The sequence below is a fragment of the Rhinatrema bivittatum genome, chromosome 2 (assembly GCF_901001135.1).
Source record: "Rhinatrema bivittatum chromosome 2, aRhiBiv1.1, whole genome shotgun sequence".
NCBI classification, from domain to species: Eukaryota; Metazoa; Chordata; class Amphibia; order Gymnophiona; family Rhinatrematidae; genus Rhinatrema; species Rhinatrema bivittatum.
The window spans coordinates 6,233,435-6,251,236 of record NC_042616.1 but is presented as its reverse complement, the minus strand read 5'-3'; the positions used below and the strand labels follow the sequence as shown (position 1 = coordinate 6,251,236).

The following is a 17,802-nucleotide window of genomic DNA, read 5'->3' as shown; positions in this document are numbered from 1 at the left end:
ATGGATGTCTGTGAGCTCCCTGTCACTTCTCACACATGCAGTGACTCCATCTGGTGAGTTTCTTGCAGGTTCTCGCTGCTTCTTCTCCAATTCCTGCTGACTTTGGCTAGTGTCTCCCCCCTCAGACCTCTGGGAAAGATTCTCACAGACATTTCCTGATATAAGTGCTAGTACTATAGAGTGCTCTTCTCTTTTCTCCTCCCTCTTCTCTTCCTGTAATACCTCATTGTCTGTTGGTTATAAAAAGGAGAAATTAATCATGTGTCAGTGGCAATGGCATGAAAAGCTTTCAATGAGTTAGGGTCAGACTTTTTGAAGGATTGTACAATGGCTATATGGGATCTCTGTTATTAGAGAATACGGTAATGTAGCATAAACTTTAGGAGTCACCTGTGAAAACTTCTGTGTGATGTTTTTATAGAGCTCCTGTGATTTATTTTAGTTATTCATACATTTATAAAAAAAAAATCTTATATTCTGCCTCCTGCAATGCAATTCTTCGGGTGGATTACAAAGATAACTGCACAGAGTTACAAATAAAACATAACATAACATAAAATGGATAAATGAAAACATCTTTACACAATAGCATTTTCATACACTCATAAATCACCCTCCATCCTGAACTCAGCTGGAAGAGCAGGAGGAATTAAAGGCTCTCTTACATGTTAGTAGCAATCAATACTCAGGAGCAGAGGGAACAGAAGCATCCCTGTCCCTTTAGCCCTCAATGATATCAATGGCTCACAACGTCTTAACTTAGAAGAATTCAAACCCCTTATTTCTGAATATCACCATCAGTTTCAACTAAGAGCGACTCTGCACAGGGAGCCAGTGAAGATCTTTTAACACAGAAGTTCTGATCATACCTTCCACTGCCACCAATTACGTGACATTTTTATCTGAGCAGCAATAAACCTGCTGTAATGCAGGAACGCTGGAGATCACACAGGTCCCTCCCTTTAGGATGCCTGTGGGTCTGGTTCTTCTGGGCTTATCTACTATTTATTGTTTTAAAAACATGTATTATTATCCATTTATAGTGGACCTGCGATACTAAGTGGGTTACAATAATAAATTAAAATAATAATAAACCACATTTAACATACATACAATAGCATATCTACATTTAAAGGACAGATCACTTAAAAAACTCACAAATTTCCATCTTCTCTATTACATTATATAAATAAAAATGTTTTCCAACCTTACGTGTGTCTGTATAAATTTATTTTCATTTTATTGAGGGAAAGTGATCTCAAGTATTAGCAGAGAGGAGCTCTCAGGGATGGGAGAAAGAGGATGAGAGAATCAATGATGTGGAGAGGAGAGGGAGGACCAGGAGAAAGGGTGAAGTGAGGGAGAGAGGACCAGGAAAATTGTGAGGAGAGGAATTGAGGACCGACTTCATGCACCTATTGATAAATCCAGGCCTGCTTGCACATCTCTGGTGTGGAGCTGACCCAGGGAAAAAAGGATAATGCAATCCTTACCTACAGAGCTCAGGATCTCATAATTCTCCTTCACATCACTGTAAAGCTCCTTATGTCCTTCATCTAAACAACCCCCTTCCTCCTGGAAGAAAGAGACAGCGAGGTCCTCAAACATCACCGGCACCTGAAACATAAACCAGAAACGCTCAGGGACACATGGAGGGGCTCAGTTGGCTTTAATCTCTTATCATTTTATCATGGAAGAGGGGACACCAGGAACCCTCATCCCAAGGAACTGCCAGACTTGTTCCCCTGGAGTCAGATTCCTCTCTGGACCTCGGGGTTTGCAAGTCTAACTATGGAAAGATTCTCTGATCCCAGAGACACAGAATATCAAATGCCTCTGCCTGGATAAATCAGTGAATAATAAAACCCAAGATCTGACAGAGCATTACCCAGAACCTCAGGAACATCTGATTCTGTCACATCAGGAGAAGTCACTGTGCTCTCATCCTCCTGACTGCTCAGCCCCTAACCTTGGGTCACCTTTGATGCTGTAATGGTGAACCGAAAGTATGTGGTATCTGGAGTGGATACCACCTTTGATACCCCGTTCCCTCACAGCAAACCCCTGGTTCACTCCCTCTCTGTCTCCTGTGGATCCCCTCACTCAAAATTAGTAAAACCATACACAGTGCTGCATAAAACACATATAAAAGATGGTCCCTGCTCAGGAGAGCTTACAATCTAATCAAGACAACCATACAGGGCAAAAGAGCCTTGAGGAATTTCTTTTATTAAGAAAACGGTTAAAGATGAATGAGGCTGTAAGGGGAGATAATCAGGTCTAAGATTTAAAAGCAGCCTCAAAAAAGTGGGATTTCAGACAGGATATAAATCAGGAGAGAGAGGAAGCCTGACGCAGCGGCTCAGGAAGTCTGTTATAAGCACACGGTGCAGTCAGGAGGAAAGCATGGAGTCAGGAATCGGGGGTAGAGGAGAAGAGCACAGATAGGAGGGACAAATTCGATAAAGTGTGGCTGCCATACTTATCATGGAGCCAAACACACTCCATGCCCAATACGCTTGGAGCTGGTGCAGCTGGTCGATCACATCCCTGATGTACGCGCTATGTTCTTTTGTATATCTTTATGACAATATTGTCTGACACTTATGCTCGCTTCTCATTGGTGAAGACTACTTACGTAGGCTTATTTTTTGGAAACATTTTTTAACTTCTAAGTTTTCCTTCTGAATGAAACACGATCTTGAAGGGAGGCAGAAGAATTTGGGAATAAATGTGCTACCTTGTTCTCCAACGCCTGCAGCCGTTTAGCATGAGCAGAGATTTTCTTCTCCTGGGTCACCGAGCGCAGCTCCAGTGAGGAGATTTCCCCTTGAATCCTTTCCAACTTGCTGCCAAGTGTCGCTTCCAGACGCACCAGAACCATCCACAAAGAGTCCAAAGTTCTGGGCTGCAGTGGATCGGGGAAAAGGGACACAGTTACCCCTGTAACATTTTCTGATCTTGGGGGATCAGCCACAGCCTTCACCAGGGAGGGATCGGGATCTGGTGAAGGGAAAACTCCCAGTGCTGTCTTCATAACCTTCCTGTACTGCTGCGGGTGAGGTGTCTGAGCTACAGACTGTGACCCCTGTACCCTGGCAGGTCTGGATCCCAGCACTGAAGTCCCAGGACCAACAAAACCATCCATGGGTCTGACAGGAACCTCCGTAAGAGACAGGTGAGATGTTTCCTTTCTATTCCATACAATCAGCAGAGACAGGGAGGGCTGAGGAGGAGAGAAAAAGAGAACGTGTAGAGTTAACTCCCTCCTGTACCAGGCACTTTGGGAAGTAACACAAAACCCTGCAGAAAACACACTCAGCACCTTTGTATCAATCCCATCACAGCTAAACAGCACTAAAAGCAGAATATAAATCAAATAAATAAACCAAATATATCAATCACACCCAAAACTTACCCAGCAACAATCTAACGTATGAAACGGTGACACTGGAAATAAGGGAACAGGTCCCAGAGCAGCTGCACAATGAGCTTTCTGTCATACGTGATTTAGAAATGTTTTTACATACTGAGGACCGAAGATGGCCGCCATGTAAGACGCGGAGGAAAACCTTCGGCAGCGCTTTTCCTACTTTTCTGTTCTGCTGCAATTATTGTGCCCCACACGAAGCGCAAGGCTAAGCTTAGAGGGGTAACGACAAGCTTACCCTCAAGCAACCATCTTCAGCCGCGCATAGAGGGTTTTTTCTCAGCGGACACTAATCAGACGCTGGGAAGTGCAGTCGCGGTAGGAAATCTCGAGGAGCGCGAGATTAACCTCTTGACTCTGGATACCACTCTGAGCCCCGGCACGCCGGACAGATCCGTTCCCCCAGGCCAGCTACCGCTGAGGTCCGTGCCAGAATCAGCGCCAAACCCTGTGGAAGCTCAGGGGAGTTTGGAAGCGCTGCAACATCGAGATCTCTTGAGTGTGGATAAGGGACTTTGGAAGTTCCCGGACACGGGAGAAAGGAAAGATCCTGAAAACGAACAAAATCCTCGCGTGGAAATAGCACTGGATATCCCTGGGACATCAGCACAAGGTAGGGGAACGGGCGCAATTAGGACTATGGGTGAAGAGAATCCAAAGGTTGTGGAGACTGATCTATCCAAATATATGACTTTACCCTCTACAATGGAAGGCATTTGTGGGGCTTTAAAATCAATTGAGTCCTCTCTAGTTACTTTATCACAAGTTACTATGGACACTAAAAACCAAGTTTTGATTAATACAACATTACTGTCTTCCTATAATCAAAAAATAGAGGATATTGATAAAAGACTTTATGAATCTGAAAAAATTATTCAGAATTTGATAAAATCGGAAAGAATTACTAATAGAAGACTAGAAAGTCTTGAAAATGCTTCAAGGATTTGCAATTTAAGAATATTAAATTTTCCCCAAATAAGATTGATCTCCCCACTTGAACTCTTTGAAAGCTATATGTTAAATATATAGCATATTCCTGAATCAGCATTTCCAGTTATTACTAAGATTTATTACCTCCCACAAGTTTCAAGAGAAAATGTAAGAATACAGGAAGAGGGGGATCAATCATTGGATGTTTCTGCCATTCTTGAATCATCTATTGAGACAGATATTGCTCAGAGAAGACCAGTATTGGTGACTTTTGCATTCGCATCTGAACGTAATAACATATTAAGAATGTTTTTCCGCAATAGGCAGTCGTTATTCTATGGCCATAAGGTCTGGATCTTTCCAGATCTGATAAGATCTACACAAATAATGCGTAAACAATTCCTTGAATTGAGACCAGATGTTATAAAACTCTGAGCGAAGTTCAATTTACGTTACCCCTGCAAATGTGTCATTATTTTTAACAATGTTAATTTTATGTTTTCTTTGAGATTGAACAGTTGAAAACTTTTTTGGAAACTCATACCCAGACATAAAATAATTGTGGTCCGCAGTAAGATAAGATATTAGTATACATGGAGACCTGAAGTGTTACAAGTATAGTTTTTCTTTAATTAACGCTCTGTTTTCTAGTCCTCCCCCTTATTTCCTTTATTTCAGTACAAAGGTTTATGTAGTAGAGAAAATTTTCTTTATATGATTATGCCTTTGATTATGCCTTTGATTGTACTATATTACAATAACAAGATGTATGCTTGTTATAATTTGGAAATTTAATAAAAATAAAATTAAAAAAAAAAAAAAAAGACATGTTTTTACATAAATAAAAATCTATTGGAGAACAGAACAAGCTGGACTGGTGCAGATCCTGACAAAAAGACTACACATGAGCTGAGTCCCTCACCTCAGTCACACATGGGACAGAGAGAGAGAGAGACCCTCTCCCAATAAGGAATATCAAATGGAAAAGAGTAATAGAAATGACAGAATAATAACTGTAAAGTACAATTACAGCTCCCAGAGAGCACAAAGGACAGGGCTCAGGTTTCTGAGAGAGAGAGAGACCCTCACCCAATAAGGAATATCAAATGGAAAAGAGTAATAGAAAGGACAAAATAATAACTGTAAAGTACAATTACAGCTCAGAGAGAGCACAAAGGACAGGGCTCAGGTTTCTGAGAGAGAGAGAGAGAGAGACCCTCACCCAATAAGGAATATCAAATGGAAAAGAGTAATAGAAATGACAAAATAATAACTGTAAAGTACAATTACAGCTCAGAGAGAGCACAAAGGACAGGGCTCAGGTTTCTGAGAGAGAGAGAGACCCTCACCCAATAAGGAATATCAAATGGAAAAGAGTAATAGAAATGACAAAATAATAACTGTAAAGTACAATTACAGCTCACAGAGAGCACAAAGGACAGGGCTCAGGTTTCTGAGAGAGAGAGAGAGACCCTCACCCAATAAGGAATATCAAATGGAAAAGAGTAATAGAAATGACAAAATAATAACTGTAAAGTACAATTACAGCTCACAGAGAGCACAAAGGACAGGGCTCAGGTTTCTGAGAGAGAGAGAGAGACCCTCACCCAATAAGGAATATCAAATGGAAAAGAGTAATAGAAATGACAAAATAATAACTGTAAAGTACAATTACAGCTCCCAGAGAGCACAAAGGACAGGGCTCAGGTTTCTGAGAGAGAGAGACCCTCACCCAATAAGGAATATCAAATGGAAAAGAGTAATAGAAATGACAAAATAATAACTGTAAAGTACAATTACAGCTCCCAGAGAGCACAAAGGACAGGGCTCAGGTTTCTGAGAGAGAGAGAGAGAGACCCTCACCCAATAAGGAATATCAAATGGAAAAGAGTAATAGAAATGACAAAATAATAACTGTAAAGTACAATTACAGCTCACAGAGAGCACAAAGGACAGGGCTCAGGTTTCTGAGAGAGAGAGAGAGACCCTCACCCAATAAGGAATATCAAATGGAAAAGAGTAATAGAAATGACAAAATAATAACTGTAAAGTACAATTACAGCTCAGAGAGAGCACAAAGGACAGGGCTCAGGTTTCTGAGAGAGAGAGAGAGACCCTCACCCAATAAGGAATATCAAATGGAAAAGAGTAATAGAAATGACAAAATAATAACTGTAAAGTACAATTACAGCTCCCAGAGAGCACAAAGGACAGGGCTCAGGTTTCTGAGAGAGATAGAGAGACCCTCACCCAATAAGGAATATCAAATGGAAAAGAGTAATAGAAATGACAAAATAATAACTGTAAAGTACAATTACAGCTCCCAGAGAGCACAAAGGACAGGGCTCAGGTTTCTGAGAGAGATAGAGAGACCCTCACCCAATAAGGAATATCAAATGGAAAAGAGTAATAGAAATGACAAAATAATAACTGTAAAGTACAATTACAGCTCACAGAGAGCACAAAGGACAGGGCTCAGGTTTCTGAGAGAGAGAGAGACCCTCACCCAATAAGGAATATCAAATGGAAAAGAGTAATAGAAATGACAAAATAATAACTGTAAAGTACAATTACAGCTCCCAGAGAGCACAAAGGACAGGGCTCAGGTTTCTGAGAGAGAGAGAGAGAGACCCTCACCCAATAAGGAATATCAAATGGAAAAGAGTAATAGAAATGACAAAATAATAACTGTAAAGTACAATTACAGCTCACAGAGAGCACAAAGGACAGGGCTCAGGTTTCTGAGAGAGAGAGAGACCCTCACCCAATAAGGAATATCAAATGGAAAAGAGTAATAGAAATGACAAAATAATAACTGTAAAGTACAATTACAGCTCCCAGAGAGCACAAAGGACAGGGCTCAGGTTTCTGAGAGAGAGAGAGAGAGACCCTCACCCAATAAGGAATATCAAATGGAAAAGAGTAATAGAAATGACAAAATAATAACTGTAAAGTACAATTACAGCTCCCAGAGAGCACAAAGGACAGGGCTCAGGTTTCTGAGAGAGAGAGAGAGACCCTCACCCAATAAGGAATATCAAATGGAAAAGAGTAATAGAAATGACAAAATAATAACTGTAAAGTACAATTACAGCTCCCAGAGAGCACAAAGGACAGGGCTCAGGTTTCTGAGAGAGAGAGAGACCCTCACCCAATAAGGAATATCAAATGGAAAAGAGTAATAGAAATGACAAAATAATAACTGTAAAGTACAATTACAGCTCACAGAGAGCACAAAGGACAGGGCTCAGGTTTCTGAGAGAGATAGAGAGACCCTCACCCAATAAGGAATATCAAATGGAAAAGAGTAATAGAAATGACAAAATAATAACTGTAAAGTACAATTACAGCTCCCAGAGAGCACAAAGGACAGGGCTCAGGTTTCTGAGAGAGAGAGAGAGAGACCCTCACCCAATAAGGAATATCAAATGGAAAAGAGGAATAGAAATGACAAAATAATAACTGTAAAGTACAATTACAGCTCCCAGAGAGCACAAAGGACAGGGCTCAGGTTTCTGAGAGAGAGAGAGAGACCCTCACCCAATAAGGAATATCAAATGGAAAAGAGTAATAGAAATGACAAAATAATAACTGTAAAGTACAATTACAGCTCACAGAGAGCACAAAGGACAGGGCTCAGGTTTCTGAGAGAGAGAGAGAGAGAGACCCTCACCCAATAAGGAATATCAAATGGAAAAGAGTAATAGAAATGACAAAATAATAACTGTAAAGTACAATTACAGCTCAGAGAGAGCACAAAGGACAGGGCTCAGGTTTCTGAGAGAGAGAGACACCCTCACCCAATAAGGAATATCAAATGGAAAAGAGGAATAGAAATGACAGAATAATAACTGTAAAGTACAATTACAGCTCACAGAGAGCACAAAGGACAGGGCTCAGGTTTCTGAGAGAGAGAGAGAGAGAGACCCTCACCCAATAAGGAATATCAAATGGAAAAGAGTAATAGAAATGACAAAATAATAACTGTAAAGTACAATTACAGCTCACAGAGAGCACAAAGGACAGGGCTCAGGTTTCTGAGAGAGAGAGAGAGAGAGAGAGACCCTCACCCAATAAGGAATATCAAATGGAAAAGAGTAATAGAAATGACAAAATAATAACTGTAAAGTACAATTACAGCTCACAGAGAGCACAAAGGACAGGGCTCAGGTTTCTGAGAGAGAGAGAGAGACCCTCACCCAATAAGGAATATCAAATGGAAAAGAGTAATAGAAATGACAAAATAATAACTGTAAAGTACAATTACAGCTCCAGAGAGCACAAAGGACAGGGCTCAGGTTTCTGAGAGAGAGAGAGAGACCCTCACCCAATAAGGAATATCAAATGGAAAAGAGTAATAGAAATGACAGAATAATAACTGTAAAGTACAATTACAGCTCCCAGAGAGCACAAAGGACAGGGCTCAGGTTTCTGAGAGAGAGAGAGAGAGACCCTCACCCAATAAGGAATATCAAATGGAAAAGAGTAATAGAAATGACAAAATAATAACTGTAAAGTACAATTACAGCTCCCAGAGAGCACAAAGGACAGGGCTCAGGTTTCTGAGAGAGAGAGAGAGACCCTCACCCAATAAGGAATATCAAATGGAAAAGAGTAATAGAAATGACAAAATAATAACTGTAAAGTACAATTACAGCTCCCAGAGAGCACAAAGGACAGGGCTCAGGTTTCTGAGAGAGAGAGACCCTCACCCAATAAGGAATATCAAATGGAAAAGAGTAATAGAAATGACAAAATAATAACTGTAAAGTACAATTACAGCTCCCAGAGAGCACAAAGGACAGGGCTCAGGTTTCTGAGAGAGAGAGAGACCCTCACCCAATAAGGAATATCAAATGGAAAAGAGTAATAGAAATGACAGAATAATAACTGTAAAGTACAATTACAGCTCCCAGAGAGCACAAAGGACAGGGCTCAGGTTTCTGAGAGAGAGAGAGACCCTCACCCAATAAGGAATATCAAATGGAAAAGAGTAATAGAAATGACAAAATAATAACTGTAAAGTACAATTACAGCTCCCAGAGAGCACAAAGGACAGGGCTCAGGTTTCTGAGAGAGAGAGAGACCCTCACCCAATAAGGAATATCAAATGGAAAAGAGGAATAGAAATGACAAAATAATAACTGTAAAGTACAATTACAGCTCCCAGAGAGCACAAAGGACAGGGCTCAGGTTTCTGAGAGAGAGAGAGACCCTCACCCAATAAGGAATATCAAATGGAAAAGAGTAATAGAAATGACAAAATAATAACTGTAAAGTACAATTACAGCTCCCAGAGAGCACAAAGGACAGGGCTCAGGTTTCTGAGAGAGAGAGAGAGACCCTCACCCAATAAGGAATATCAAATGGAAAAGAGTAATAGAAATGACAAAATAATAACTGTAAAGTACAATTACAGCTCACAGAGAGCACAAAGGACAGGGCTCAGGTTTCTGAGAGAGAGAGAGAGACCCTCACCCAATAAGGAATATCAAATGGAAAAGAGTAATAGAAATGACAAAATAATAACTGTAAAGTACAATTACAGCTCCCAGAGAGCACAAAGGACAGGGCTCAGGTTTCTGAGAGAGAGAGAGAGAGAGACCCTCACCCAATAAGGAATATCAAATGGAAAAGAGTAATAGAAATGACAAAATAATAACTGTAAAGTACAATTACAGCTCACAGAGAGCACAAAGGACAGGGCTCAGGTTTCTGAGAGAGAGAGAGAGACCCTCACCCAATAAGGAATATCAAATGGAAAAGAGTAATAGAAATGACAAAATAATAACTGTAAAGTACAATTACAGCTCACAGAGAGCACAAAGGACAGGGCTCAGGTTTCTGAGAGAGAGAGAGAGACCCTCACCCAATAAGGAATATCAAATGGAAAAGAGTAATAGAAATGACAAAATAATAACTGTAAAGTACAATTACAGCTCACAGAGAGCACAAAGGACAGGGCTCAGGTTTCTGAGAGAGAGAGAGAGACCCTCACCCAATAAGGAATATCAAATGGAAAAGAGTAATAGAAATGACAAAATAATAACTGTAAAGTACAATTACAGCTCAGAGAGAGCACAAAGGACAGGGCTCAGGTTTCTGAGAGAGAGAGACCCTCACCCAATAAGGAATATCAAATGGAAAAGAGTAATAGAAATGACAAAATAATAACTGTAAAGTACAATTACAGCTCACAGAGAGCACAAAGGACAGGGCTCAGGTTTCTGAGAGAGAGAGAGACCCTCACCCAATAAGGAATATCAAATGGAAAAGAGTAATAGAAATGACAAAATAATAACTGTAAAGTACAATTACAGCTCCCAGAGAGCACAAAGGACAGGGCTCAGGTTTCTGAGAGAGAGAGAGACCCTCACCCAATAAGGAATATCAAATGGAAAAGAGTAATAGAAATGACAAAATAATAACTGTAAAGTACAATTACAGCTCACAGAGAGCACAAAGGACAGGGCTCAGGTTTCTGAGAGAGAGAGAGAGACCCTCACCCAATAAGGAATATCAAATGGAAAAGAGTAATAGAAATGACAAAATAATAACTGTAAAGTACAATTACAGCTCCCAGAGAGCACAAAGGACAGGGCTCAGGTTTCTGAGAGAGAGAGAGAGAGACCCTCACCCAATAAGGAATATCAAATGGAAAAGAGTAATAGAAATGACAAAATAATAACTGTAAAGTACAATTACAGCTCCCAGAGAGCACAAAGGACAGGGCTCAGGTTTCTGAGAGAGAGAGAGAGACCCTCACCCAATAAGGAATATCAAATGGAAAAGAGTAATAGAAATGACAAAATAATAACTGTAAAGTACAATTACAGCTCACAGAGAGCACAAAGGACAGGGCTCAGGTTTCTGAGAGAGAGAGAGAGACCCTCACCCAATAAGGAATATCAAATGGAAAAGAGTAATAGAAATGACAAAATAATAACTGTAAAGTACAATTACAGCTCACAGAGAGCACAAAGGACAGGGCTCAGGTTTCTGAGAGAGAGAGAGACCCTCACCCAATAAGGAATATCAAATGGAAAAGAGGAATAGAAATGACAGAATAATAACTGTAAAGTACAATTACAGCTCCCAGAGAGCACAAAGGACAGGGCTCAGGTTTCTGAGAGAGAGAGAGAGAGACCCTCACCCAATAAGGAATATCAAATGGAAAAGAGTAATAGAAATGACAAAATAATAACTGTAAAGTACAATTACAGCTCACAGAGAGCACAAAGGACAGGGCTCAGGTTTCTGAGAGAGAGAGAGAGACCCTCACCCAATAAGGAATATCAAATGGAAAAGAGTAATAGAAATGACAAAATAATAACTGTAAAGTACAATTACAGCTCACAGAGAGCACAAAGGACAGGGCTCAGGTTTCTGAGAGAGAGAGAGACCCTCACCCAATAAGGAATATCAAATGGAAAAGAGTAATAGAAATGACAAAATAATAACTGTAAAGTACAATTACAGCTCACAGAGAGCACAAAGGACAGGGCTCAGGTTTCTGAGAGAGAGAGAGAGACCCTCACCCAATAAGGAATATCAAATGGAAAAGAGTAATAGAAATGACAAAATAATAACTGTAAAGTACAATTACAGCTCCCAGAGAGCACAAAGGACAGGGCTCAGGTTTCTGAGAGAGAGAGAGAGACCCTCACCCAATAAGGAATATCAAATGGAAAAGAGGAATAGAAATGACAAAATAATAACTGTAAAGTACAATTACAGCTCCCAGAGAGCACAAAGGACAGGGCTCAGGTTTCTGAGAGAGAGAGAGACCCTCACCCAATAAGGAATATCAAATGGAAAAGAGTAATAGAAATGACAAAATAATAACTGTAAAGTACAATTACAGCTCACAGAGAGCACAAAGGACAGGGCTCAGGTTTCTGAGAGAGAGAGAGAGACCCTCACCCAATAAGGAATATCAAATGGAAAAGAGGAATAGAAATGACAAAATAATAACTGTAAAGTACAATTACAGCTCACAGAGAGCACAAAGGACAGGGCTCAGGTTTCTGAGAGAGAGAGAGACCCTCACCCAATAAGGAATATCAAATGGAAAAGAGTAATAGAAATGACAAAATAATAACTGTAAAGTACAATTACAGCTCCCAGAGAGCACAAAGGACAGGGCTCAGGTTTCTGAGAGAGAGAGAGAGACCCTCACCCAATAAGGAATATCAAATGGAAAAGAGTAATAGAAATGACAAAATAATAACTGTAAAGTACAATTACAGCTCCCAGAGAGCACAAAGGACAGGGCTCAGGTTTCTGAGAGAGAGAGAGAGACCCTCACCCAATAAGGAATAACAAATGGAAAAGAGTAATAGAAATGACAAAATAATAACTGTAAAGTACAATTACAGCTCCCAGAGAGCACAAAGGACAGGGCTCAGGTTTCTGAGAGAGAGAGAGACCCTCACCCAATAAGGAATATCAAATGGAAAAGAGTAATAGAAATGACAAAATAATAACTGTAAAGTACAATTACAGCTCACAGAGAGCACAAAGGACAGGGCTCAGGTTTCTGAGAGAGAGAGAGACCCTCACCCAATAAGGAATATCAAATGGAAAAGAGTAATAGAAATGACAAAATAATAACTGTAAAGTACAATTACAGCTCCCAGAGAGCACAAAGGACAGGGCTCAGGTTTCTGAGAGAGAGAGAGACCCTCACCCAATAAGGAATATCAAATGGAAAAGAGTAATAGAAATGACAAAATAATAACTGTAAAGTACAATTACAGCTCCCAGAGAGCACAAAGGACAGGGCTCAGGTTTCTGAGAGAGAGAGAGACCCTCACCCAATAAGGAATATCAAATGGAAAAGAGTAATAGAAATGACAAAATAATAACTGTAAAGTACAATTACAGCTCACAGAGAGCACAAAGGACAGGGCTCAGGTTTCTGAGAGAGAGAGAGAGACCCTCACCCAATAAGGAATATCAAATGGAAAAGAGGAATAGAAATGACAAAATAATAACTGTAAAGTACAATTACAGCTCACAGAGAGCACAAAGGACAGGGCTCAGGTTTCTGAGAGAGAGAGAGAGACCCTCACCCAATAAGGAATATCAAATGGAAAAGAGTAATAGAAATGACAAAATAATAACTGTAAAGTACAATTACAGCTCACAGAGAGCACAAAGGACAGGGCTCAGGTTTCTGAGAGAGAGAGAGAGACCCTCACCCAATAAGGAATATCAAATGGAAAAGAGTAATAGAAATGACAAAATAATAACTGTAAAGTACAATTACAGCTCCCAGAGAGCACAAAGGACAGGGCTCAGGTTTCTGAGAGAGAGAGAGACCCTCACCCAATAAGGAATATCAAATGGAAAAGAGTAATAGAAATGACAAAATAATAACTGTAAAGTACAATTACAGCTCACAGAGAGCACAAAGGACAGGGCTCAGGTTCTGAGAGAGAGAGAGACCCTCACCCAATAAGGAATATCAAATGGAAAAGAGTAATAGAAATGACAAAATAATAACTGTAAAGTACAATTACAGCTCACAGAGAGCACAAAGGACAGGGCTCAGGTTTCTGAGAGAGAGAGAGAGAGACCCTCACCCAATAAGGAATATCAAATGGAAAAGAGTAATAGAAATGACAAAATAATAACTGTAAAGTACAATTACAGCTCACAGAGAGCACAAAGGACAGGGCTCAGGTTTCTGAGAGAGAGAGAGACCCTCACCCAATAAGGAATATCAAATGGAAAAGAGTAATAGAAATGACAAAATAATAACTGTAAAGTACAATTACAGCTCACAGAGAGCACAAAGGACAGGGCTCAGGTTTCTGAGAGAGAGAGAGACCCTCACCCAATAAGGAATATCAAATGGAAAAGAGTAATAGAAATGACAGAATAATAACTGTAAAGTACAATTACAGCTCACAGAGAGCACAAAGGACAGGGCTCAGGTTTCTGAGAGAGAGAGAGAGACCCTCACCCAATAAGGAATATCAAATGGAAAAGAGGAATAGAAATGACAGAATAATAACTGTAAAGTACAATTACAGCTCCCAGAGAGCACAAAGGACAGGGCTCAGGTTTCTGAGAGAGAGAGAGAGACCCTCACCCAATAAGGAATATCAAATGGAAAAGAGTAATAGAAATGACAAAATAATAACTGTAAAGTACAATTACAGCTCCCAGAGAGCACAAAGGACAGGGCTCAGGTTTCTGAGAGAGAGAGAGAGACCCTCACCCAATAAGGAATATCAAATGGAAAAGAGTAATAGAAATGACAAAATAATAACTGTAAAGTACAATTACAGCTCCCAGAGAGCACAAAGGACAGGGCTCAGGTTTCTGAGAGAGAGAGAGACCCTCACCCAATAAGGAATATCAAATGGAAAAGAGTAATAGAAATGACAAAATAATAACTGTAAAGTACAATTACAGCTCACAGAGAGCACAAAGGACAGGGCTCAGGTTTCTGAGAGAGAGAGAGAGACCCTCACCCAATAAGGAATATCAAATGGAAAAGAGTAATAGAAATGACAGAATAATAACTGTAAAGTACAATTACAGCTCCAGAGAGAGCACAAAGGACAGGGCTCAGGTTTCTGAGAGAGAGAGAGACCCTCACCCAATAAGGAATATCAAATGGAAAAGAGTAATAGAAATGACAAAATAATAACTGTAAAGTACAATTACAGCTCCAGAGAGCACAAAGGACAGGGCTCAGGTTTCTGAGAGAGAGAGAGAGAGACCCTCACCCAATAAGGAATATCAAATGGAAAAGAGTAATAGAAATGACAAAATAATAACTGTAAAGTACAATTACAGCTCCCAGAGAGCACAAAGGACAGGGCTCAGGTTTCTGAGAGAGAGAGAGAGACCCTCACCCAATAAGGAATATCAAATGGAAAAGAGTAATAGAAATGACAAAATAATAACTGTAAAGTACAATTACAGCTCAGAGAGAGCACAAAGGACAGGGCTCAGGTTTCTGAGAGAGAGAGAGACCCTCACCCAATAAGGAATATCAAATGGAAAAGAGGAATAGAAATGACAAAATAATAACTGTAAAGTACAATTACAGCTCACAGAGAGCACAAAGGACAGGGCTCAGGTTTCTGAGAGAGAGAGAGAGACCCTCACCCAATAAGGAATATCAAATGGAAAAGAGTAATAGAAATGACAAAATAATAACTGTAAAGTACAATTACAGCTCCAGAGAGAGCACAAAGGACAGGGCTCAGGTTTCTGAGAGAGAGAGAGTACCCTCACCCAATAAGGAATATCAAATGGAAAAGAGTAATAGAAATGACAAAATAATAACTGTAAAGTACAATTACAGCTCAGAGAGAGCACAAAGGACAGGGCTCAGGTCTCTGAGAGAGAGAGACCCTCACCCAATAAGGAATATCAAATGGAAAAGAGTAATAGAAATGACAAAATAATAACTGTAAAGTACAATTACAGCTCAGAGAGAGCACAAAGGACAGGGCTCAGGTTTCTGAGAGAGAGAGAGACCCTCACCCAATAAGGAATATCAAATGGAAAAGAGGAATAGAAATGACAAAATAATAACTGTAAAGTACAATTACAGCTCACAGAGAGCACAAAGGACAGGGCTCAGGTTTCTGAGAGAGAGAGAGACCCTCACCCAATAAGGAATATCAAATGGAAAAGAGTAATAGAAATGACAAATAATAACTGTAAAGTACAATTACAGCTCACAGAGAGCACAAAGGACAGGGCTCAGGTTTCTGAGAGAGAGAGAGAGACCCTCACCCAATAAGGAATATCAAATGGAAAAGAGTAATAGAAATGACAGAATAATAACTGTAAAGTACAATTACAGCTCACAGAGAGCACAAAGGACAGGGCTCAGGTTTCTGAGAGAGAGAGAGAGACCCTCACCCAATAAGGAATATCAAATGGAAAAGAGTAATAGAAATGACAAAATAATAACTGTAAAGTACAATTACAGCTCCCAGAGAGCACAAAGGACAGGGCTCAGGTCTCTGAGTGCAAGTAAAATTGTGATCTCTGAGCGCAGACTCTCGGGGGCTAAACCCCCTCTGCTCTCTTTCCCAGGGCGGTGCTTACCCCCCCCTATTCAAGGCACCGGGTCTCCTGGGGATTTTTGCAGGGGCTCGGATGTAAAACCCTGACTCCCCCTCCCCCTCATTGCGCTACAGAGCGCGCGCTTACCCTGCGGGGCTGAGCTTTTACTGCAGTCGCTGATTTCTCCTTAAGAAAAGGAAATTCCCGGGTTAGGAGCACGGGAAGGGGGGGGGGGAGGGGCTCTCCCTCTGCCTGACCTCGTGCGTCTTCCTCTTTCGCAGGCACCGCCCCCTTCTGCTGATCTCACCTCCTGCCGCCTCCGATGACTCATCACTCTGCGACTGCTTGCGGAGCGGTTGCTGCCACTGCGTCATCACTCCGCGACTGCTTGTGGAGCTGCTGCGTCTTGCGTCATCACCCTGCGACTGCTTGCGGAGCGGTTGCTGTCACTGCGTCATCACTCTGCGACTACTGGCAGGGCTTCCTGTAGCAAATAACAAACGGCACCCGCCGCAAACAGGGCTGCTAGATGTCAGCCCAGCACTAACCCGAGCCGCCCAAATGTTGTTTCCTGCAGCCCCGGAAAGTGCCCTCCCCGCTGGGTGTGAGGGAGCCCGAGCTGCACAATGTGGGCCCTGCTGCGGGGGCATAAGGGGGATTCCCACCCCCTCCTCCGCTCAGGCTCTGCTCTGGGAGGAGGGTGGCAACTTTTTCACAGACCAGGACTGGGCACTCACGTGTGGGGGAGCTGGCAGAGGTGTATGCCCCTCCCCTCATGTTCATAAATTTCCATAAAACATCAAGAAGTATAAAATATTGATATAGGAAGACTATATTAATACATAATACAGCTCACCAATAATATATTCCAGTACAGCAGAGATCAATTAACACTCAGTAATTAAAACTAAACAATCCATGGTTTAGTCAGGGGGTGGAGGGTGTGCACGGACTTTCTCCTCCCTCTCATATTCACACACATTTTAAAACCGGGATCCCCAAACTCAGTCCTCAAGGGCTGCAATCCGGTCAGGGTTTTACGATTCCCTCAATGAATATGCATGAAACCTGCATGCATTGCCTCCATTGTATGCAATAGACCTCATGCCTGTTCCTTGCAGAAATCCTAAAAACCTGACTAGTTTCTGGCCCCTGAGGGAATCTGTGCTCTAAACCCCACAATTAAACTCTGGAATTTGTTGCCAGAGAATGTGGTTCGTGCAGTTAGTATAGCTGTGTTTAAAAAAGGATTGGATAAGTTCTTGGAGGAGAAGTCCATTACCTGCTATTAAGTTCACTTAGAGAATAGCCACTGCCATTAGCAATGGTTACATGGAATAGACTTAGTTTTTGGGTACTTGCCAGGTTCTTATGGCCTGGATTGGCCACTGTTGGAAACAGGA

General features: G+C 41.1%; 1 protein-coding gene across 1 annotated transcript in view; it reads right to left on the bottom strand.

Moving 5' to 3' along the window:
* The window catches only part of LOC115083453 (zinc finger protein 271-like), a 46,758-nt gene extending 30,094 nt beyond the window's left edge, over nt 1-16,664 (bottom strand). Inside the window, exons 1-3 of the mRNA XM_029587277.1 lie at nt 16,547-16,664; nt 2,741-3,226; nt 1,494-1,617 (exon numbers count right to left, since the gene is read on the bottom strand). Coding sequence (XP_029443137.1) covers nt 1,494-1,617; nt 2,741-3,148 — 532 coding nt within the window. The 5' untranslated portion in view covers nt 3,149-3,226; nt 16,547-16,664. The remainder of the gene's footprint in view (nt 1-1,493; nt 1,618-2,740; nt 3,227-16,546) is intronic.
* Between the last annotated feature and the right edge of the window lie 1,138 nt (nt 16,665-17,802).